This window comes from Hetaerina americana, unplaced genomic scaffold, assembly GCF_022747635.1.
Source record: "Hetaerina americana unplaced genomic scaffold, ioHetAmer1.1.p SCAF_4, whole genome shotgun sequence".
NCBI lineage: Eukaryota > Metazoa > Arthropoda > Insecta > Odonata > Calopterygidae > Hetaerina > Hetaerina americana.
Window position 1 is genome coordinate 59982236 of NW_027286985.1, and position 26071 is coordinate 60008306.

The 26071-nt window shown below is 40.1% G+C and overlaps 1 protein-coding gene across 1 annotated transcript in view; it reads right to left on the minus strand.

Annotated features, from left to right (window-relative positions):
* LOC139692232 (transmembrane channel-like protein) overlaps window positions 1-21197 on the minus strand; it is a 63377-nt gene extending 42180 nt beyond the window's left edge. The window contains exon 1 of the mRNA XM_071590300.1: window positions 20940-21197. Within this exon, the coding sequence (XP_071446401.1) occupies window positions 20940-21197 (258 nt within the window). The remainder of the gene's footprint in view (window positions 1-20939) is intronic.
* Between the last annotated feature and the right edge of the window lie 4874 nt (window positions 21198-26071).

A 26071-nucleotide genomic window follows, 5' to 3' on the forward strand; every position in this document is an offset into this window, starting at 1 on the left:
GTAAGAACTCATGATGCACCGCGCCCCTGTAATTGAAGAAAACTGTAAGCAAAACTTTCACATTCGACCGAACTTGGCGCGCTTTATTCGGTTTTGGCTCGTGCTGCAGCTGCCATTGGGATGATTGAGCTTTATTTTCCACGTCATGACCATAAACCCATGATTCGTCGCCAGTTATGACCCTCTGGAGCAAATTTGGGTCGTCGTGGACAGAGTCCAACACCTCATTAGCAATGTTAATGCGTTGCTGTTTTTGGTCGAAATGAGCAATTTTGGTTAGAATTTTGAGGCGACCCATGTCTTGCCCAAATCATTCGTAAAAATCGAATAGTTCAAGCCAATCGATATGATTAGGTCCTCAGCAACTTTTCTAACGGTTATTCGACGATTGACCAATACTATTTTTTCCTCACTTCATCAATGTTTTCGTCTGTTGTTCACGTCCTCATACGTCCGGCACGCTCTTCGTCGTTCATATCTTCTCGGCTCTCTGAGAACATTTTGTACCATCGATTAACATCACTTCGGTCCAAGGTAGCTTCTCCATATGCACAGTCAAAATTCGGAATGCGTCCACGTACTTAATTTTGTTTTTCACACAATATTTGATAGATTCTTTGATCCATTTTTTGGAACAGGAAAAAAATCGAAGACAAGCCAAAACACGTCCAAGCAAAAAAGCTATCAACATTAACTGTGCATTCAAAATGGCCGAAATTTTTGCCATAAGTTAGAGACATAAGTACCAATATTACGAAACAAAAAAATCGAAATTCAAATATACGCAACCCGCCAAAATTCAAAAATCGCGAGCTTTCGAGAACTTTTCAAATTACCCTCGTAATGGCAGAAAATTTAACAAGTAGCCCTTAGGCTACTTTATCTCCAGTAAAAATGGCCCATGGAAAACGATAAATGATAATAATTAGTCCCATATAAAAGTGTCGCATTTTCTATGGAATTAAATTGTCGTAGAAGGTTTTAGAACATTTTCAGTGTGGCTAAGACAACGATAAAAATATTTTCAATGTCGGCCGTGGCATTGCGCACTTGTGTTGTAATCGTTCCCATTACTGTTTTATGAATGACTTTTAATCTTTTTTCAATCAATTTCTATATGATTATCACTCGGAGTCAGGATCCTAAGAGCAGCAGAATTTCGCCTAACGCGAGGGAACAACGGCCAATCGTTTGATCTAAATTAAGAAATATGGTGCCATATCCGCTTCCTCCACTGCTCAACGCCAGCCCTCTTATACACCCACAAGGCTCTCTCACTCGCTTCCCCAAGCCAATAGGGGCTTCTCGTCCACCTCCAATTCGTCACACTCGAGGCGGGCGCGATATTTCCCATTTTAACTGACCCAACTTCGCCCTCCGCTCTCATTCTAATGGTTTATGTTCTTCGTTATCGTACGCTTCCTCGAGGCAGGGTAACGGGGTAAACACTATTAAACCGTTGCAAATAGTATGCTTAGTAACAGCTATTTAAGTCACCACACAACTATGTAGTTAATAGGAGAAATTTTCCATGGGTATAGAAAGTTTGTGATTCTCAAATAATTTAGCCTCACAGATTAGATGGGTGAAATGTTTATACAGTTATCAATCACGTTATTTTTCGGATGTACTTATCCCTTGTCAATGCCATCTTTTATTTTAATGTCGATGTCATTTGCCAATTTAAGATTTTTAACTTATCCTAAAAAGTTTTGATATTGCTAAAAATGTTGATTACAGCAATAATAAACAAAAGTAATTGACTTGTTCCCAAAGGCCAAGCGTAAAAAGTTTAGCACGAGAAATATTGAGCTATATAATGTCCAAAGAGCATTACGAATGGAATTAGGTCCTTTATCATTTCTTTTTGCCCAAAATAACACGTTTTAATATTAAAATGCTATTTCTGGAATATGATTTGTTAATCATACAGCTTAGAAAGGAATGTATAATTTGCCATAATGTCCCTTACCTATGTCAGGATTCAATCATTATACATATAAATTTTGTTTGGTAGTGGTATACTGTTTTTCTATCAAACTAATACTTCTGGAATATTAATTTTGTCCAAGTACCTGTAGCGAATAAAGTAAAAATATTCATGGCAATTTTGGACTTGAGATATTCTTTTGTGTCTTACTTTGCCAAAACATCCAATTTCGTCTCACGAATCCAGATTAACTCGTAAGGCATGCGCCTCACCGGATAAAGACTCATTTTTCCCAGGTTAACATATTAATTGAGAACATTTTGCAAGAGTTTATTCTGTTTATTCCGGCCTTAAGGTATATTTAGGTTACTCAGCGCAGCAAGAGCAATCAATGGATTATAACAGACAAAGCGGAAAGTTCCCTGATTCCTCCAGTCTATTCTTCTTTTCTGGAATACTTTCACTAATCCGGGATCCGAGCATAAAATAGATGCACCCAGACTACGTTCAATATTTCTCTCAGCTAATGCTCTCATTACTGCTATGGTGTCGCGCGTCCTCCTCTGACTTAATTTCATACTTTATTGGTTGGTTCCCTCCACGTTTCTTCTTGATTTTTGCATCTAAGTTGACACATGGTATTAATGAAATAAAGTCCAATGAGCCATTAGGGGACCCAAAGCAACCCAAAAGGGACTCAAAAATATGTACTGAAATGCCTCAGGGTTATATCAACACCAACAATTCAGATACAGGATATTGTGAAATATTCTGAGGCACTTAGAATCTTCCAATCGGAATATTTAAACGGAATAAAGCAAGAATGCTATAAAATAGGTTAAAATGGAGTAATATGAGTAATGTATTGTAAAAACATAGATGTTTTGCACCATATCTGATCATAAATGCTGTTATAATTCAGTATTTTGATTTTTGTATCGAATCGGAACAATGAAAGTCCCTCCTTATCCGCATCTCCATAGAACGGTCACAGTTTAAACCAAAAAATCTTAGCAAAATAAAAGTCAAAGTTACAGTCCAGCGATTGGCATCTTTTAATGACGCAGATTACTGGTTCATAGCTATGTTCAACAATTCGTAAATACATTTGAAGAAGCTCAAAAATAACATCGGAGGGAACCTAAGTGATGCTGATTTACCTCAAAATCAATCCCACTAATTTGTCATTTTTTTCTTAAATAAACGAATTTCGGGTTATAAAATGATATTTTTACTTCTGAAAACACTTCAGTGAATTTAAGAAATTATCACGTATATTTTGATACATTTAAGGAAAAATTTTGAAATGTATAAACAAAAATTAGGAGCTTTATAAATTTATTTTATAACTTTTGACTACATTTCTCACGAAATATTTAAAGCAGTTATCCTACCTGAACAGACAAGGGATGCAATTTCAGTAATTTACGTCATTAGGTTTTTGCTCCATCATATCGAATAAGTACCCTTATGCTGAAGAATTTCAAAGTAAGTCCGCAGGCTCACTCGGAAAATTGTGGCACACTTGAGAAAATGACCCTCGGAATGATTTCGTTTGAGTATTTAACCAAACAAATTTGACAATTCATTAAATTTTATTATCTTTGCTGAAAAAATATCAAATAATACTTTTATGGATTAGGTCCCTTCCGCTCCACCCTCGCTGTACACGATGCTTGCATACTTCGCCTGAGAGGTGCTTTGACTCGGGCCTCCGTCGTTCATTGGCGACCACACCCACCTTTCGGCACGCGCACCACTCCCTCACCCTCCCTCTCTATCTTAGTGCCACAAACCTCCGGAAAAAGTCTCAACCCCATCGCCGCAGACGGAACGCGGGAAGTCCGAATCCACCGCGCTTTCCTGTCTACACGGCGTGTAGTTCACACACACACCTTACACTAGGAGACTTTTAGTTTATTTGCAGACCTCAGCTTTTTTACACTCATATCAGTCTCCAAAGATACACTTTTTCTAATTATTTTAGACTGCCCATGCTATCATAGCTAAATCTATGATAGCATGCATATCCAAGCTATGCCTACATTTTTTCAAAGAGCTTAAGTAGCCTAAATCTACTGCCAGTAAATATCAATTCAGAGGTCTTCGTCACCCACCTTGAGATCATAATTTTGGTTTATTATAATTACTGTGACTGGTGGAATACCGGGGAAAATTCAAAGGAAAGAAGACTAAAGGAAATCGATTTTGGAATATCACTTACAAAAGAGTGAAATTCATACTCATATGATATTCTGTAGAGTACTTTTCCTCAATTTTTCAAGGGCTTATTATTATTAGACGACTATCATAATTCTCATTGAAGATCGAATTCTGAGATAGGTACCTTAAAATACGCCGACGAAGAATGGTAGAACTTCCTCATTAAGCTCGTTGAGAATATATTTCCTAAGCCAAGGAATAATATGAACTTGGCGAATTATACAACTTAAGTATATCAGCCACTCCTTGCAAAGTGTTCCACTAATATGAACTTGCAACACACGAAGAGAATCCCTTGGTCGTCTCTATTTTGAATTTGTTCTCGGATTTGTACATTACGACCTATCGCTGTGCCAAATATCAGATCTCCAGTTCATCTGGAATTTCATTGAAAAGGTCTGATTTACGGATGGTGACCTAAAAGTATGCTCCACTACAGAAGGCTGAGAATTGGGGTCAAAAAAACCCCAGGAATGCGTAAAAATAATCGCTCTGCTCCTCTTCTTTGGCAAGACTCTCATAAGACAAGTGTAAAACTGGCTCTTCAATCTTATCTGTCCTGCGAATCCTTTTCATGTGTTCATGGCTTTCTTCCCTATATGTTTGATAACTTGCTTTTACATTCTCTTTCTCGCTCTCTGCTCTTATTCACAAAGATTGAACTTAATTTGATATTGGTATTCCATGCGTCTGATGTTCCAAAAGTAAAAAAGAAGGTGAGAATGGAGATGAAAAGTTGATACAATTTTCATGAATTTCAGATCTGGAGCCCATTAGGAAGTGTTTCTAAAATACATGAAAAACTGTCGGACGTAGGAAAATTTATTGAGAATTTTTCCCGAGTAAAAGTTGATAGTAAAACCCAATATTTTCGCTCAGTAGGTATTTGTAGTTTCACTTTAATTTTTGCAGATGTATATTTGAGTCTCTCGGTCATCCAATGTTTTGGCATCCTTAGTCGGAAACATTATCATGGGCATATACTCTGCTTGCTTACAAAAATAACCTCTTGAAATACAGAAGTTTACCCAACAACTAAGGTTAGTCCTGGCTCATGGAATTCGTTTTTCACCAAAGATTTCGATAAACATGCTTTTTTGTGTACGACACCGCAAAATTAATAAAACTCAAAATATTAGTAAAGTTTAATCATTTAAAAATGTTTTGTGATACAGGCTGTGTAACAAAAATATTTTGTAAAACAGCGTGTTTAAGGCGGTGACAATGCCTCCCAATTTATGTTAAAAAATAAGACAAAAAGCCTGGACAGCGTATTGGACTTAACCCAGTCAAAGTCAAATATAATAACCAAACAATAGCCATTTCTTTCAAGACTTCTCTGCTCGTAATGCGGCTCCAAAGATTCAGGGGTAAATGAAAATATTGCCTCATAAAATAAGGAAATTCCACTTAGCTGTAGTAATAGAACATTTTCATTTATTTTAATCTGGTTTCTAGCACATATATCAAGGTAAAAAAACTGTTATCGATTTCTTTTAACATGGCAGTACGGAAATTATTAGTGCCACGGAAGGGAATCAGAGTTTCAATAGCACATCTGTATAATTTTAGGAATTCATCGTACATTTTTTATTATTTTTTAAACGCCAAAGCGCTGTTATATATGCGTGTGCATCTATTTACTATCCAGAAAAATAAGAAACTTAGTCATTCTCTCAAGTTCATTGAACAGCAGTAAAATGAGATTCACTACACTGTGCCGTTCTCGTGTGCGCTCGTAGCACATGAGGGTGTCACAAAATAGTGAAATAGGTCCTGCCTCTGCCCAATAAAATGTTGGGAAATACTAAATGTATTTTCATTATAAAGTTAATAAGAGAATAATAAACAAGGTCAAGAATTATATTAAATGGCAAGACCATTGCATTGACTGGAATTGTTCAAGATAATTCTACCAACCTCATGAACTAATCGGGATATCTAGCGTTCAAACAATGACACATGGCCATGGTAAACATAAATATTTTTCCTCATTAAAAGATTCCATAAACTCCAAGGATACAAGAAATCATTTTTAAAAACAACCCCCGCACAGAATTGACTGCAGACGGATTCTATCATATCTCTCTCTTAAGGTTTGAGGTGTTTAGATGCTCGACGACGGGATAGGGATAGCAAATCGAAACTAATAGTTGTTTCATATAAAGCCTTACACTCCAGAACAAATAACGTTCCCCGCCACCACACGCAATAGAAGCGGACTCGTGACTCGGTAGAGCGGAATGCAGCGCCTGCCTCGTTGTTTAGGCTCAAAGGGGAGGGCGAAGGAGGCGGAGGGCCGAGGAGGGGGCCGGATGCAATCTCGGGAAAAGCCACCTTCCATCCCCTCCCGCCGCTCCTTCCCCCCCCCTTCCCGCTTCTCCTCTCCCTCCAACTCATGCTCGCTAAAATGCTCCCTTCCCTTCTGAACATCCGAATAACACTCCCACCGGCCTCTGTACGCCCTCCTCCCTATTCCCGACTGCTACCTCTGGAAACACCAAAAACACGCCTATTTTCAAGGACGCGTGGGTATCCGCGTTGCTGGTGTGAGGCCGCACACGTTCCCGTGCTAGGACGTCCAAAAGGTGGGATAGATTGGAACGAGAGGGGAGGGGAGAATCACTGAGTGGAAATCGCACAAGCTGTTACTTTGACAGTTAACAGTTTCGTCCTATCCGCAGAACCTCATCCGCTAAACAGTACATACCGAACCGATCATATACCTGGTGCAAAATGGATTACCAACTGTAAAGGAGAACATATCACTACAATACAACGTTCTTAGCATTTACCGTTATAAAAAAATATTTTTTCTCAACTGAGCATTTCTAAATGGTTACGTAAATGCACAACAGATTACCTCCGCAAAATCGAGCATTAGAGAGCAACAAATATGTAAAGGTGCAACATTACGTTCTTAATATTTAGCCTTCGAAAACATTTATTAATCAAACCGAAAGAGCATTGATTCATGGTATGCAATGCTTAAAGTCACTTAATCCACTTGTTTGAAAATGGCATTTTTATACAAAATTGATAGCGTAATTAGAGTACCAAAAACATGTAATGAAACATGGAATACTTTGAGATGCAGGAAAAGATTCTTATGATGTCATTAAGAATCAATAAAAGGAACGAATATTTTAAACAAATTTGTTTCGTTAGAAATCTGTCAAAAAAGGGTAATAAACGATAGGGATGCAGTTCAATAAAATGTTGTCGTGTGTCAAAGATCACCCAATCGGGCGGATAAGAAGGATGTCTCTCCTTTTTGTCGTAACGGAGTGGCGTTTTAAGACAAGAAGGGTGGCGACCAATGGGAGCGCGGACGTCGGAGGGAGAATGAGACGTGTGGGCGGGCGACGGAAACCGATGTGTTTACGCTTTGTTTCCCTTCTTTTTGTACTTCCGCAACAGGTAGGTTCGTCATTTTGGGAAATAAAATGAGAGAGAGGTAGTGTATCTTTTCTTTTCTCATTCAGTCGGAATGGTTGCGAAAGACCTCTTGGCGCGACCCCTTAAAGATAAATAATAAACACGGGCCCAGCACAAAAAAGAATGCACTCATGTAATCAGGCGAATGATTTTTTCCCTCTCTCTTTATCTCTCTCCCATTTCGTTATTTTTTCTTTTCACTAATTTTTCCTTCAAAGAAGAATAAGAGAGGGATGGCGGAATGGAAAGGGAGCGAGAGTGTGTGGAAAGGGGGAAGGGATATGTGCAAAAGCCCCTTTCGCCGTGTGGCTGTTTGTTGTGAGCCAACCCCTCCCAGCGGCCTAATAAAAAGAAGGGCCGTGGGGGCAAGGGAGATAAGCGGCCGGAGTCACGCGATGGACGGGCCGAGCTCATGCCGGTGGGGGTGGCCATCTTGCTCTGGCTCTCCCCTCCCTCCCTCCGTTGAACTGCTTCCCACATTCCCTGTTGACGCTCTCACGCCTCTCAATCTACATGCGCAGTTTTCTTCACGAAACGGTAAATTATCGGAAAATGGTGCCCTATATTGAAGCCGTAGAAATCAAACAAATGGTCCTCGAGAGTGTAAAGGGAGCTGCATTAAAGAAATGGGGGGTTTTATTAGTTTGCTGATATTAGGAAAATAAAAGATACTCGATCAAATAGTAACCTTGACCTCCAGTAATCAGATTTGATCCAGGAAAACAGTCAAATAGTGTGGCAAAATTCATCGCATTTCCAAGAGTCCTCACAATAATGCATACACATAAATTTATCCTATGATTTAAACAGAAAACGTGCAAGGGAAATAATAATTTTCTTTTTCAGTTCATCTAGCCTCGCATTTTGTTATAATTTGATATAAACTCAATTCATTGTCTTTCTTGTTACTATGAGCTCGACTCCCGTGGGAAGAGAAGTATTTAACACCTTTAAGATACCGTAGTTCATGTACATGTAGTTATCATTAGCTACACTATCTGGCTTTTTTAATGTATTTATTGAAACTATGAGTCTAAATTGAATACTCTGAATCTAAATTTTTGATGTTGCATACCTGGTGTTGAATCACCACTTGCTAGACTCTCTAGTGGTGGGCTTTTAGGAAACCGTGTGACTGTAGATAAAAGTAATTAATTACTCAATATTGCTAATAGAGTATAATTTCGTTTTTGGCTAACCTGTAGTAATTAATCAACCCTCGGCATCTGAATGAACTGTAGTTTTTAGGTAATGGTTGGTAATTAAGGTGCACACCGACGAGACACGGCAACACAATCTACTCCAAAATCTTTGACTAAATATTTTGGGTAATTATCTTTGGCAACTCTTTCCCACTTGACTTAAGGCAAATATAGTAATTTGTTTTTATGTTCGATTTTGAAGAAACTCTACTGTGTTCCCTGTGAGTTTTTCCTTAGGCGCAATTTATGTAGTAACCTCTCATGAGCGATGCAATAATCTCTTAGTAATCTTACTTTACCTTTTATCTTTATGCATACACACATCATATATGTATATATTTATATATATAAATATATATGTATTTTTATATTCTATATATAGTGGGTCGCGGTAGTCCAGGGGGGAGTGCGTTGGACTACTGACCGGAGGGTCCCGGGTTCAATTCCCGGGAAGGTACTCTGGGCACCTGCAGCTCCACCCAAGCTATGTGACTTTTCGGGTACCAGATCTTCCTGGGGAACCTAACCGGCACAGGGAAAGGAACTGGCCCCCCTACCCTGATGTGTGAATTTCACACGCCGTTGGGCTTAGTACTGAGCTCTACCATCACCTGCTAAACCGACCTTCGGGTTGATTACTGTGTTTATGGTTTTATATATATGAATATATGTACATATATATATATATATATATATATATATATATATATATGCATACAATACCGAGTGGAATTATAGTTATATATGGTCCATTATGAAAGTAATGCATGATTTTATTGTGCCACGACTATCCATGGCAGCGCGGTAAAACTGGTCGGAAATTATGGTTAAAGGGTCTCTCACTCCTTCCAACGCAGCCGGTTGCCAGTTTGCTCCAAGCTGTCGGAGTGGAAAGACGTGCCGCCGCGTGTAGTTTGTTTTTTGACGTTGTAACACGGCGCGATGGAGCGCCCAGCCACATGAACCCAGCCACACGTCCTTCATCGTTACCATTTTCCCGCCCAGGAGCTTCACCACTGGTGGTCTTCCAGCCCCCTTACAGTCTCAACTTGGCTCCGTGTGGCTTTTTGTTGTTTACCCGACTGAAGAGAGAGCTGAAAGGAAAGCATCGAAGGACCGTGGAAAACATCCAAAAGCATGTTACAACGCTCCTGAGAGACGCTTCCGTCGAGGAGTTTCAGGGTGCCTTCCAGGTTTGGCAGACACACCTAAGCAAGTGTATTGATGTAGGAGGAGAGTATTTTGAAGAATGTCAAGCATTTGTACGAGTACGATCAATTAATCTATTTTTCCTTGGGAATGCGTGTTATTTTTATAATGGACCTTGTACGTAGAAATCATAACCCAGTGAAGGTGTGTTTGAGAGGAAATTTCGATTGCTCAATGCTGGGCGCTATTATTACGCCCGTTAAATGCCAGGAGGATTCACCACCGACTCAATGGCCACGGTGGCCGCGAGTGGTGAAAATTTTGAAAGATATTTCCCGTGCAAAAATCATGGAAGATAATATCGCCGTCATTCCTGGCTTGTATGGATTGCAGGGTATTACAACTGTCTTTGCTATCTATTGTCCGTCGGTGGACGTGGATTTACGACATCATAAAACGGGAGCGAGGGAGGACGATATTCGTGAAGCGTTGTCACGTTTCATTCCCTCAGATCTTATCTACTCATTCACTTGGAAAGGGAATTCGCTCGGCAAGGCGCTGATTTTTTTTGCCCATTGATGCTCCAGTAATGGATATTTTAACAGTGGAAAAACTGAAAAATTACGTTTGCCAAAATTCACGCAACTCGTAATTAATAAATAGATTTCGTAATGCAAATATTTTGTAATTTTCTCTGATTTCCAGTATTATTCTCTTTTGAGCCAAATGAGAGATTTCCATGGTCTCGAGGAAGGTATTTATTTGAGAGATGAAATGAATGGAATTTTTGGCAATGATATTCATGACTCATTATATCTTGTATGTCTGTGTGTTTACATATGTATATATTCGCGTTCGCCATTTAGCGGGTTTTCGTATTTGAATATGAAAACATGAAAACCCGCCAAATGGCGAACACATGTTCATTCACATGGATATAAGGAGAGAAATTTCACACTCACGAAAGAAAAACACAGTAATGGTGAGTAAGGTGGAATCGAGCGGATCTAAGCGCAAAAAGGTTTCCTTCATCGGGACTTGAATTACGACTCGCCAAAATCTCTTCAGCTCGCTTCGATGGTCTTAACCACTTGAGTTATCGAGGACACTTAAATTACAATGAAAGTTGTGGGGGTTTTATCCAACCCAATGCCTCAATTCTTTGGCCAGGAGAATGCGTCAGGGAGCTATTTTACCTACCAATGGAGTAAAAATGGACGAGGACACAAAAGGAAACGATTGTAGGGGAAAGCAATCATAGAACGTCATGAAGGATACAAACAATGCGTTTCATGGCACGCTTAGCTAGAAGAAGCAAGATAGCCACATTGGCCAACAGCACATACAAACACGTCCATTTGTATTAGTTCAAGTCCTTGTAACTTGAGTTCGGCTGACATAGCGCGAAGAAAAAATCAAGCTAATAAATCTTTTTTTAAGAAGAAACAACTATTATGTTCAAAGAACCTGAGGTTGCAAGCAAGGAAGTAGTTCGTCCAAGCGTTTGAATGAAGCATGACCCACCACGAATCAGAGGCATGGAACATCGGAAAAGGGAACACGAAGAATAGTAGCCTGTGAGACATGGTGCTGTAGGAGAATGCTACAGATTAAATGGGTGTTTCTCCCTAACCATTCTAGAATCCCTACCCGATTCAACAACCAATATAGAGAAGAGAACTCGCGAATTCGCATATATACTAGCTTTCCGATCTTTTAAATTCCCACCCTTAGACGATATCTTTAATTCCCTTCCCAGAATACCATATACCTTCCCCCTCCCAGACTCCAGAGTCCTCAGTCCTTCAAATCAGACTTTCCAGTCTGTCCTGAAGAAGACTTTAGAGAAGGTCTTAAGCTCAAACAATGCTAGTGACCTTTTACGTGTTATCTATTTTATTTTTGTGTTCTATTGTACCTTCCAAATTTTATATACAAATTTCGCATGCATGTGTTTGTACTGTATACATATATTCATGGGAATGTGCGTGTATATATATATATATATATATATATATATACACACACACACTAACATTAATGCTTGCATATGTATCATCGGATGCGATGCATGAATTTGACATTATTGTGTGTGTCTGTGTGCGTGTGTGTGTATGTATGTATATATATGTGTGTGTGTGTTTGTATGCATGTGAGTATACACACACTGCAATTTCAAATTCATGTATCGAATCTGATGATTACATCTAGCTATTGAAACGCACCATATTGAATGAACGAGTGACGTCTGTAATGAGTGTTTTTATTTCATACCGTTGTTCAGTCAAACCACCAAATTAGTCTCAAAACAGCAAAACTAAACTCAAAAAACCAGCCACAGAGATTTTCAAAAGGTATTTTTCTACTAGACAAATCTAGATTAACGGCAGGGCACGATCGTTTGATGTCCCTTACTTAAATCGCTTGACCTACTTTATTCGCTCCCTTATTCCGCCAATTTCAAGCCTGTGATCCATTTCCTTTGCCCCATTACTCCTTGTAACTATCGAGCGGGTGAGCAAATCATCATCCACTCGCATCAAACGGGCGAGGCGGAGGGGTGAAGGTAGAGGGAGGATGGTTGGTCCTTCAATCGGCGAAGGACAGTGTTAATATTCGCGTGCGGGAAGCGTGAGTTTCCTCTCACCGTATGCACGACTCGCGCCTCCCCTCCCCTATTCCCGTGCCTAATGAGCGTTACCATGGGCGTCGCCTCCACCGCTGGGATGGACTCCCTCCCTTGCATCACCTCCCCCCCTCTAATGGCTTGTAATTGGTCGAGCCTTCCAGGGGCCTCCCTATAAATGGCCCAAATCTCAAAGCCACGTTAATCATTCCCTCCATTTCCCACCCGCACCTGTGGGACGACCGACGCGGCTTCAACATCAGGGTCACCCCCATTTTGATCCCCCTCAGCCGAGAGACGTGGGGTGGCCATGTTGGAACGGGGGTCCCGAGCGCAGGGGATTCCGGGGCCAGGGCATTAATAGGTGGTTTGCGTGATTGGGACGCACGTTCCTCTTCTCCCTTTATTCCCCTTCTTCTCTTCTCCCTCCCTATTCCCCCCCCCAAGCCCACCCCACGTGCTCGTTTTCGGAAGTAACCTCATAATCTGATCCACGCAGCGTAGTAGCTGACGCCTCGCTGATGGCGTCAGATCCGCATACACGCGGACAAACTGATAATTTAAGATAACATGGCCTGGAAAGTATTGCTTTTTAGAAGGTTAACCATTATGGAACCCTTCCTCTAACTTTCCCAACCAATTCTCAGGGTTCACTTTTTCAAGTGTGTCTTGTAAACTGATGCCATTACCGGTATTCGAACCCTGGCCCTAGGGGTGGTTCTAGTACGAGTACATTAGCCATCGCACCATTCCGATCCCCTTAATTCCATTTATTTATCTTTTTGCTTAAATAAAAATATATGATGAAATTTTCCACTATTCTTTTTCATGCTTAATTAATGGGAGTCGTGGAAAAATAAAATATCCACGAATTTTCATTAGAATATATTACCAAAAATTAGAGATTGCCACACGATTACACATATGTTTGGTCACGTAATTAGTAAGTAGTTATTAGGGGAAGTGATCAACTACAGATGTCATCTGCGCTATCAGGAATAGGTCGGTAATGTGATAGAAGTAGGATGTATAGGAAATGGTGGAAGAGTGGGCAGAAAAACGGCGTCACCATTAGCCTTCTCTTAACGAAAGGCGCCAAGGGACCCACAATTTAACACCTTACCTCCAAGGGACGATGTTAAAGAGCTCTTCACATAGCACCTCAACTAGGGGTCGGGATACGACTGAGGAAACCGGCCATTACCGGTATTCGAACCCTGGCCCTAGGGGTGGTTCTAGTACGAGTACATTAGCCATCGCACCATTCCGATCCCCTTAATTGTAGGTATACCCGTGGTTAGGTTGTACAGAAAAGAAAACTAAGTTAATATTCACCTCATTTAAAAAGAAAACTCCATCAGCACGTCAATGAGCATGTGGTGAGACATGAAACATGTGTGTCATTGTTTTTTGCGTTATTCATCATTTAGCGTTAAAATCAGAGAATCGTAAATAAAATCTTCGTAAATAATGTCTTTAAACATGGTTAGAATAATAGCAATTAATATATTTGCTACTAATTTTTTTAATAGACTCCAGGGCTTCACTAATACGATTTAATAATCAATTTTCTTTTTTTATAAAAACTAAGCCCTTTTCAAAATCGTCGCTAATTGAGAATTGAGGAACGATGAGAAGGGCCAGAACAGAGAACACAATTCCCACATTCTTAGTTTCTTGATTTCTACGCTCCCCGAGATTTAAATCGAGACACATTTGTCACACCTACGCCATACCCGGAGTACATTTTCCAAGGAAGAATTTGAGAACATTAAAATGCTGTCCATGACTCTCTGTTTACTTCAATCTCAAGTGATGCGTACGTCTGGAAACCTACGCAATTAGCAAAGATTTTGAACTTCTCTCCATTTTTCCTCATTTAAAGTATTCTACTTTTATTTATCTGCCACCATTAAACGTGAGAACATTATAATCAGCTGTACACTACAAAATATCTGACTGATATTACCATGGTATTTTAATGTTAAAATTTTGGACATATTGAGCTAAAAATAACTGAAAAGTTCACTTGCTAAAACATTGTAAAAGGTATATAATTTCAATCACGCATGCTCTACCTGTAACTGGGGCATGAATAACGTTTCAAAAATGCTTGATTTATCCTTGCCAAAAATCTGAATAACTTAGTCGCTGTCGTTCTCTCCTTTCTTCATCTCTACATCTGCAAAATACCTCGCAAGTCGCCAGAAAGGTGTATAGTGGGGAGTGCTAGGACACCAGTCACACATGCAGCAACTCTGGTTCATGTATCCGCTTGACACATGTTGACTTGTACACAACTCTCGTGAATGTAAAATTCTATGCACTATTTATCATGCAATAATTTTTTAGCGATTCATCTGTTCTAGTACTAAAATAAGTTATGTTTGCGCATCGTGTGAGTGAAGAAGTAGTACTAGAATTTGTCTTTGGCGGTTTATAGCTCTCTTATTTTATCCCCGTCATCGAATCTACCAATATAGTTTGGTGACATGATAATTCCCTCTATGCCACGAGAAAACTTAAGAGCCCTGTACCTTTGTAAGTCTTATCTGCTCTCTTCGATAATCAAGAGGCTACCAGCCTAAATCCTCTATGTATATAAATAAATACATATATACGCATATAATATATATATATATATATATATATATATATATATATATATAACATATACACATAATGTGGGTCGCGGTAGTCCAGTGGGTAGAGCGTTGGACACCCTACCCAAGTGTGAATATCACACGCCGTATAGGGCTTAGTACTGGGTGATCTCTATCATCACCTACTAAACCGACCATCGGGTTGATTACTGTGTTTATGGTGATACATATAACCTATATATATATATATATATATATATATATATATATATATATATATATATATATATATAAACCATAAACACAGTACTCAACCCGAAGGTCGGTTTGGTAGATGAGATCACCCAGTACTAAGCCCGACGCGTGTGATATTCACACATAAGGGTAGGGGGGCCAATTCCTTTCCCTGTGCCGGTTATGGTTTCCCAAGAAGACTTGGTGCCCGAAAAATCACTTAGCTGCAGCTGCAGGTGCCCAGAGTACCTTGCCCGGCAATCGAACCCGGGCCCCTTCGGTCAGCAGTCCAACTCTCTACCCCCTGGACTACCGCGACCCACACACACACACACACACACACACACATATATATATATATATAAACACACACACACATATATATATATTTATTTATTTATAAACACACACACACACACATATATATATTTATATATATATTTTTTTTTAAGGTAATCTACCGGTTAAGGTAGGTTTTTGGATGGACACAACTACCAAACACATATTTTATTACTCCTAACAAAACACAAAATCCATCATCCTACTCTATATCAGGTCCCTCTTCATCTCTGAGTACTTTCTTCCTCCCTTCATCCCGTCCAACATCCCTATCCTGTTCCTTCCCTTTCCTCTTTTGCCCAACATTCTACCCTCTATCACAGTCTTCAACATCCCACTGCCGGTCAACACCCCCTTCATCCACTTTTCCTGCCTCCATAGGATTGCTCCCAACAAACCCCTCTCTTCGCTCACCATACCAAGTACTTCCTCATTTGTTTCCCTCTCTGTCCATTTCACCTTCTCCATTCTTCTCCACACCCACATTTCAAAAGCCTCCAATCTACGTCTATCCTCCTGCTTCAATGACCACGTTTCCGCACCGTACATAGCTACGCTCCATATCAAAGTTTTTACGAGTCTTTTCTTAACATCCTTACTCAAAGTCCCGGTCATCAACTCCCTCCTACTTGTGAAAGCCTCTTTGCCTAGCGCAATTCTTCTCCTTACGTCCCTACTACTTTGACCGTGTTGGTCCAAAACACTACCGAGATACGTAAACTGTTCTACCTGCTCTAGTTTTTCCCCTCCTATTTTAATGTTAAGCTTGGCCTTTTTCTTTCTAGAAAATCGCATAACCTTTGTTTTATTAATATTGATTCTCATCCCATACCTGTCGCACTGAATTTCCAATTCACTCAGCAATGCTTGCAGCCCCTTGGCTGACAGACAAACTAAAGCTTGGTCATCAGCAAACCTAACTGATTTTACGAATTCCCCGCCCACTTTCATTCCTACCTCGAGTTCTTCCCACGCCTCTTTGATCATTTCCTCTGCGTACAGGTTGAACAGCAACGGTGATAATGGGCAACCCTGCCTTACACCCCTTCCTAACACTGCCCATCCTGACTCCCCGTTTCCCACCCGCACCTGAGCAGTCTGAGACATGTACAGGTTGCGGATTAGCCTCCTTTCCCTCCAATCTATTCCTATTTTCTGCAGAACACTCATTAGTTTTTCCCAATTCACTCTATCAAACGCTTTTTCGAAATCTACGAAACAGGCAAATACCTCCTGGTTGTGTTCTATATTCCTCTCGATTAATAATCTCATTACTGCAATGGCATCACGCGTCCCTCTCCCCTTCCTAAACCCAAACTGATCATCCCCTAAGTAATCATTTGCCCTACCCTCTATCCTTTTGTTTATGATCCTGAGAACAACTTTAGCTGCGTGGGATATCAAACTAATTGTCCTATAGTCCTCACATGACGTGGCCTTTACGTTTTTGGGAATAGGAACTAAAACATAAATACTACTCCTCATAAATACTACGGATCAGCCCAAATAGCCTCTTCCTCCCACATTTTCCTAAGCATTTTAAAAGTTCCACGGGAATGTTATCTACCCCCACGGCCTTATTTAGTTTCATCTCCCTTAATGCCCTTTCTATCTCATTGTCTAGTATGCCTGGACCTAAGCTGTCTTCTTCTACGTCATTTTCTTTTTCAATGTCTAACTTTGTTGGTCTGAGTTCTTTACTATACAGTTCTTCTATATACTCCTTCCATCTCTCTTGGATCTTTCCTGCGTCAACTATTACCTTACCCGCCCTATCTCTAACTGTTAGAATATATATATATATATATATATATATATGTATATATAATATATACACACACACACATATATATATATATATATATATATATATATATATATGTATATATAATATATACACACATATATATATATATATATATATATATATATACACACACACACACACATATATATATATATATATATATATATAAATATATACACACATATATACTATAGTAGTATATATATGCATATAGCTGGGGAAGGCTAAGCTGAAAATAGCTGGGGAAGGCTAAGCCTGATTTAAACCTGAGATTCAGGGGTAACGTGAACAAAACTTCGCATGGCTCGCAGAGGTGCTTAAGCATACATATTTTTATGAATGAATAGGTATTTGCAAGAATGGGGAATAGATGGAATGACTATGTAAACAAACAGTACTGACTCTGTAGAGGTCCATTAAATAACGTAGGCTGTTTAAAATATAGCCAAGATATATACTCTAAACTGATGACAAAGGGGGGTATGTAGAGTTATTTGGTAGTGGAATATAAGTAATCGCAAAATCAATCATCCTACACTAATATTGGTTTTTTAAGGCTATTTAAAGGAATACCTGATATCCCAGGATAGCCGGATCCTTTCGCTCGATTCTAACTCAACCAAGAAATAAAAGACCGTTGTAGGCACCCATTAGGGAACTTGTCATCAGGTTTCTGCTTACCCACGAGCAACAGGTTGAAAATCTGGGCTTTTGGGAACTTTGCGATTTCCGGAAACCCAACCTTCCACGTAAGCAAAAGGGGTCGATTGCGTCCACTGGCCAGAATTTCTCTTGCCACGCCAACTCAGTGTGCTCACGAACGCTTTCATCGTTCCTTGTGCAGCACGTCATGACAAAATTTATTATTCCGATAGGTGAGTGACATAAGCAGATCCAATTCAGTTTAAAATGCCGAAGGGCTCCACGAGCTGTGAGGAGGAATGGCACTTTAATACAAATTAAATTTAAGTATTATCCAAATTCATTCTTTGGGAGCATTCTTAGCAAGCGAGAGATATCACATGAAATTTTTCCAATGGAAAATTAAAATTGCACTGCAAAAACAGCGATCACGAAAAGCACTTCTTCTTTATTTCTGCGGTACACAACTGGTGGCATGGAAGGCAGAAAAAAATTCTCAACATAAACGTTTTGTTGATTTTTACGTCTTCGTTCACTTTCCCAACTAAATAATTATTTTTTAAGTTTTTGATTTTGTCTTGACTCATTGGAAAATCTTTAAAAAAAATATCAACCCGAATGTCATCTCGTGCATTAATTTCATCATCAAAAGACATCCGTTTGCCTGATGACCTAATAATACCTGTGGGATAAATTTATTTGCACAAAATATTACCATAACCTAGCTTAATCTTATTTTCCTCGGGGCATGGAATGAATATTATAGACCACCAAATATTTCCATCTCTGCCGTCACAAGGATTTGAATTTTGCAACAAAGGCTCCTTCAGTATTTAAAATTTTATTCGAACTTGGTGCCAAAGTTGTATGTAACCCATTGGTTAACTTGATATATATGCAGGGGTATCACGTGCCGAACTAAGCCTTAATACACGTGGAATTCATGCATCGAAGGAAGGTTCAGTTCCTTCCCATTTGCCACCTTTCGGTTTCCCACGATGTTCTAATGGTTTGAGTTGGTGCCATTTTGATTTCTAGTTGCGGTTATCCTATGACCTCACCCATAATTTGAAGCGGAGACCCTTTGGCCAACAACCGAGCAGCTCTCTTTACTCATTTCTCTCACGCCAGTAGATCTTAAATATTTGGTGTTTTTTTCTCTAAAAAATTCGCCGGTAAATACATGTATGTGTACGGAATCCTTGGCCGTTTGATTTAAGCCTAAACTCATCTCTGAAGGACAACCAGATAGATTGAGGGAGTTGAATATTACTTACTTGGCCTTCATGTGATACAAATGTACTTTTATACATATTTGTAGGAGTTAATAAATGTGTATCATAAATATAATAAAATATAAGAATAATTTGAGGCAACTGGAAGGTATATATCAGGAAGTCAAGGGACCTATCTTACTCTTATTTTCGTAGTAATTACCTTATCTAATGTTCTTCTATAACCATGCCAGGATCAAATGGCATAGCCAATGAATACAGAAATAGAGCGGGCGTAAATCAACCGATGGCAAACTTTTTTCAATTTCTTTATCAACTTTAAATTGACATAAAATTATATTTGATTTAACTGACATAAAATGATATTTAAAATATATCAATTGACATTCTAAAACTGGGTGACACCGCAATAGCTTTGTATCTGAGTCATCTATTAAAAGTAATTAAAAATAATAATGCCTTGCTTAATGATTGGAAAAAAGCAAACATTTGGAGTCGTTACCATCGGATTTTTGTACGTGGTGTGGACGGCGTGAGAAGTTGAATTATAAAAGTGAATGATGTGTTAACGGTGCGTCATTTTGAAGGGATTGCGGCGAGTATATGAAGTTGAAGAGTGCGTGATTATGGGCGGAGTGCGGCGATGGACGATGCGTAATATGTATGAAGTGAACCTAGCCCATGTGTGGTGGTAAAGGTGGGGATGGTAATCTTTAAGTGCCATTGTATATAAGAACACTTTGTCTCATATCTGTTATTATTGTGTATGCATATATGTGCATTTTAAGAGTGACCGTTGACCAGACTTGACCGTTGCCACCAGGACAATTGCCTGATTGCAACGAGATCTATGAAATAATAATATTGGAATCATTTCATTGCATTTGAACTCAAGCTGTCAGAAATGAACTTACACGAGGCCAAAAAGAGGAGCTAAAATTCTCCGATTTATTAACCTGTATAGATGGAAAATAGGAACCTCGTTTATTTTTACTTCAAAATAATACTTTTATGCTATCGAACGAGTCCATAAATTTCAAGGTTTATAAATGAAAACTTAAAAAAATGATAAATTGGTAAAAAATCAATGTTGTCGTAATCTCTGCGTACAAGTGAAACGAATGTGGGGTTGATATTAGAGCATGGGCATTCGTCATGTGATCATGCAGTCATCACGTTGCTAGGCACTCTAGGAGAGACACATAAGTATCCCATATATCCCATTAAGGACCCCACGCACAAGAACCTTTCAACTGAACCGTGTGAACGTTCCAGTATTTGATATAAGAATTTCTGTATCAATGCCATAATCAGTAATCGACAAATCTACATGATTTTGACCAAAAAACTGAAAAGATTCTTAAACACCACTTTGGAAGGGACCACTAGTTGTAACGCCACTTTGTGCCCATAACCTCTCGGCATATCGCAATAGGGCATAGTAGAGAGGTTGCGTCAGTACTCGCCCCACCACACACCATGGAGTATTAGCAGACCCACATCCCACCCACCTGGGAGGCGGCAGGGCTGCAGGGAGACCGACATATACTCCGTCGATCCCCGAGGGATGGATTGGGCGAGGGCCGGTAAGAGTCCTCCCCCGACATTGACGACCTTCGGCTCCTCCGGCCCCCGGGGGACGAGGACGAGGGTGGCCTCAGGGGAGACAGCTGGTCCCTTGTACGGTCCGATTGCTGGTGGTCCTCTTTCAACCTCCCGGGTGAACGCCCCATGACGTCGGCTACGAAGAGAGCCGCCGGCGACGACATCTCTGCACTCTAGCGGAACCCCCGCCAACGAGAAGCAAAGGATTAAGACGTGTGGAGAACGGCGCCTGCGGGGGACGGAATAAAGAGAGAGATTTGAATTCGAGGGTGGAGAAAATGGCTGAATAAAATTGCGACAATTTTGATGGGCTAGTGTATTCTCTTTTGAAGAATCACTCGTGCAAAGCCTGATTTATTTCAAAAGCAAATAATAAATTTGTCACATAGCCTCGTATGATACGTATGGTGCTTCTGATGGTAGGGGGAGTAAATACGAAAGAAATTTCTTGGAAGCTTTTCATTTAGGAGAGATTAAATTCATAGCACATTTTAGTTTTAATGTCTGGGGAAAATTGATATGATCGTCTTATTATATCACATCTAGAGACACCTACCTTCTCAGAAATTAGCATTTACCAAAATAGTATTGGGAGAATTGAGAGTTTTAAACGGCTCGACGGCTGCGATATATCATGCCTTTGGGATATTTAGGTCTTTTTGAGTTTACATGGCTTCCTAAATACTTATAAATCATCAAGAGAACACAGGGACATCTAGGGACTCCCGTTTAATTAAGCCGAATCGAATTATTGTCAATTGTTTAAGTACCTAAAATAAGGCTTCCAACATACATTAGTTTTCAAAAAATTTAGAAACATCAAGTCAAACGCCCGTCTGCAGTTAATCGATAGATATCGGAAATGTTTGCTAATATGAGGGAGAAAAAATTGGAGCGGACCATGTGGGTCTTTTGCAACGCTAAAAAAAACTAAACGTAAAATATGATGAAATCAATTATTTCACGTTTCATGCGTAAAGGTATACAAAAAACCTGACTTGATAAAATATTTTGAGATCAATAAGGTGGCCTCAAAGGGTAATTTTAATTAAATCACTCGAAGCAGCATCAGATATTGGTTATGTGGCGGCATAATGCAGCACGAGTAAACGTGAATCGTGCTGATACCTCTCTTACCTGATGGAACCCTTTATCTAATGATAATAATTCCCTGGGACGCTAATCTACAGATCGCGCCATCGGGGATCCGCCCCGGGCGGGCGCCTCGAATACTCCAATCAGCCCCATGAGCCACGCGAGAAGACTGTAGTAAATAATACACTAGCCGAAAAAATGGGAATAATTTATGAAGGGGGCGGTGGGAAAGATTGCTTAATCGCACGCAAAAAAGGGTAAATGCCATCCCAATTGATGCGAGGCAAATCGCCTCTGTTTGGGCCTTCACCCACTTTCCCCCACCCCCGCCCACACTCCCCACTCCCGCGACACAACAATTACACGCCGATTACAAACCTGCCCGCCCTGCGTTTCTCGAAAAGGACTCGAGATTGGCATACGTGAGGAGAAGGTGACAAGGCAATGGAAAGATCGTTCTTTTGTGGTAATCAAAGCTCCTCCGAAACCAATCTTAAACGATTACGAAACACGTCGCGGAGGTAAACTCTCGGGGGCAAAGTATGCATATACGTACAGGGGGAATATATAGATATATGTATATCCTCGTGGAAGCGAATTAAGAGACGAAATAGACCCGGAAAATATCTGGAATTAATTCCCTCTCAGGAAACCCAAAATCTATCCAAATTATTTCCACGTTCACCCACCTGTGTCGTCCTCCTCCGGGAGTCGGGATGCGTGTGATGGTTATGGTAAGCGGCGACGGCGATACCCACGACTTCCGCGAATATGAGTCCAGGGGGCGAAGAGATGTCCGGAGAGGGCGGGTAGGTGATGTCAGGGGGGAATATCGTGGGGGGAAGCAGAGGACGGTAGGGGAAGGGTGAGGTGGAGGGTGAATGGACAAGAAGGGGGGGTGTGGGGGAGAAAGTGGTAAGGGAAAGGGGGGAGACGGATGGGAGGAACAAAGGGAGTTATAATTCAAGGCGCAGTCGCCACCCATCGCCACGAGTGTGACGGACTGATATGTGGCCCGACTGTGGAGAAAAATATGGATGCTCCCTCCCGCGTTCCCGTTTCCCCTACGATTCCCACGCACACCTGCCCCTCCCTAGCCGTGCCCTCACGCCTGTGCCGAGAACAGGAACGAAATAATAAGCGAACGAGGGGGCGAGAGAAGGGAAGTCAGTGGGACATACTCCGTGAATCTAGGGTGGCCACAGTGTTGAGCAGTGGTTCTCAACGAGATTGATCTGATATGATTCAGAACTACACTCTTCCTCTGACGTTTCCGGACTCTTATGATGTTCCCATTCTTATTTGTTGTTCCCTTCAGAGAGTCAAGGTAGCAAAAGTCTAACGGGAAAAAAGGATGCCCGAAGGTAAAAGGACCAAATTTAGCGTAAGCTTCACCTCATTCAATGCACTCATGGAGAATACTATAAATAACTTCATGCATGGATGTTTTCAGTCGCAAAATGGATTTTTATTCAATTCAACAAAATTATTAGACAAATAAATCGAGCCTGAGGGAATTAGCAACAACTTTTCGACGAGGAGATTGGCGAAGCCACATGAACTATGGGCAGACGTGAAAAAATTAAACCCCTAGCTGCGTAGCCCAACTAGTTTGGACTCTTCATTTCCATTCATTTTATTAAAAATCCTCACGTAACCATAGAGGGGAGGAAAAAAGCAAAATTTTCACCGCAATAGAGAGATTCTACTAATAAATTCATTCTCATATGTTAATTTTTTTATGTTGCACTAAAGTGAGATCCTGGAAAAAATTGGCTAATTGACATCTTAGAGTTCAACCCATCACCTATAGTCTATAGCAAATAATCATCCTCTTTGCCCATAAATATTGAATTGGAAATGGGACTTCCACCTATTATTTGCTCTGGTGTCTGATATTTCCCATCTTTATTCATCTAACAATTTTTGATTGAAAAATCATTCAGATTACAATTTTTCGTTTCAAGCAAGTTGCCACCTGCAATTTTACAGTCTTTTGTTAGTCTACCGTCTAAGGTAGGTATTGGATGAACGCATTTAATATCGCTGTCTTCTACGCTAGCTGAAAAAGAAAGGATCTGAAACACTACATTACAATAAACTTTTTCAATTCCGAATATTTAAAACCTCCCTTAATTCCGTCCAACATACCTATACTTTTCCTACCCATACTTCGCTCGACTTTTGCACACTCATATATCATATGCTTCAATATACCACCTTCAATAAAAACGGCCAACATCCAGGAGTCCCTTTCGTCCTTTAGGTTTCTCCCAAAAACCTGCATCTTCTGCATCCAACCCTGTTTCCTCCGGTACCATGCCAGTATGTACTTCTTCGTTTGTTTTCCTTTCCATCAATTTTACCATTTTCTTCTCAACACTCATATCTCAAAATCCTCCAATGAACTCCTATGATCAAAAAGCATCAACAGATTTCCGCGCGCTAAAAATTACGCTCAATATGAAAATTGTCAATGATCATTTCTTGATAACCTTGCTCAAAGTCCCTATCATTGATTTACATCCCCTTTCAAAGGTTTCTTTGCCTAAGATATTTTTTACTTCTGATGTCCCTGCTACTTTCCCCATCTTGATCCAAAACAACGCCAATAAAGGTGTAGTGCTCCATCTGTTCTTGTTTTTGCCCTCTATTTTCAAGTTCAACGTAGCCCTCCTCTTTCTCGAAAATCGGAAAACATTTGTTGTGTTTACATCGATTCTCATCTCATATCTGGCACACTGATTTTCTAATGCACTCAGAAATACTTGTAACCCCCTGACTGACTGGCTAACTAAAGCTTGATCATGTGCAATCCTAATGGATTTTATGAATTACCCACCCACTTTCATTCCTAGCTCCAGTTCTTCCCATGGCTCTATCACAATTTTATCCATATATGGGTTGAAAAGCCCTGGTGATTATAGGCAGCCCGACCTTACGCCCATGACTAACACCGCCCATTGCAACTATTCATCCACCGCACGCATTTGAGAAGTCTAATATATGAACAAATTGCAAATGCTCTTCAATCTACTCCTATCTTCTGTAATGCACATATCAATTCTACCCAATTCACTCTGTCCAACGACATCTCGAAGTCAACGAAACAAACAAGTATATCCTGATTGTATTCTATATTCTTTCATTAGAGGCCCCATCTAGGACGCGTACCTCTCCTCAATCTTCTCCAAGTAACCATTTTACTCTCTCCATTCTCTTGTTGACTATCTTAAGTACTAAGCTGCGTGAAAAATCACTATTATTACCTTAACTACAAACGACTGATTTTTCCTTTTTTGTGATGGAAACCAATATTACTTGGATTAATTCGCTCAGCTATATTCGTTCCTTCTAAATACTACGAATCAGTACATACCAGGAAAAACTGTTCCTTTTAAGTTATCCGAGACCCTTAAGTAATTTTACTGAGATTTTTCTATGTAAACGGTCATATATGATCTTATTTCCTTAACAAACTTTATATGTTGCAATCAAATATGCCGGAACTGAAAATATACTAACCGATATCATATTTTCTTCACATTTTGTCACGGGATAAGGCGTTAGTTAAGAATATTTTCGTCTCAATCATCATTATTATTATTGTAAGCTAGAAAATGCCCGGTCGACAGGGCGGCAAGTCTCTTTTCCCTCGGCTTCCTCACGGAGGTCCCCGCCCAACACTGCGTCTACCTGTCACCCCCAATTTTCCTCTTCTCACGTCAACCAACTCTCCCCGCAACCCTCTTCTTTCCTCACCGAAGCCCCTCCCTTTTTTCTCTTCCCACACTATATTCAGAATCACGACACTGGGGGCGTCACGAATGCCCATCCACCCTGGGATACCGTGCCAAGATTCGAGATATGCAAGGCCACAATTATGACGCTGGTGCGTTTCCTGGAACTTTATTAACGCTCGGTAAATACCTGTAACTGTTTA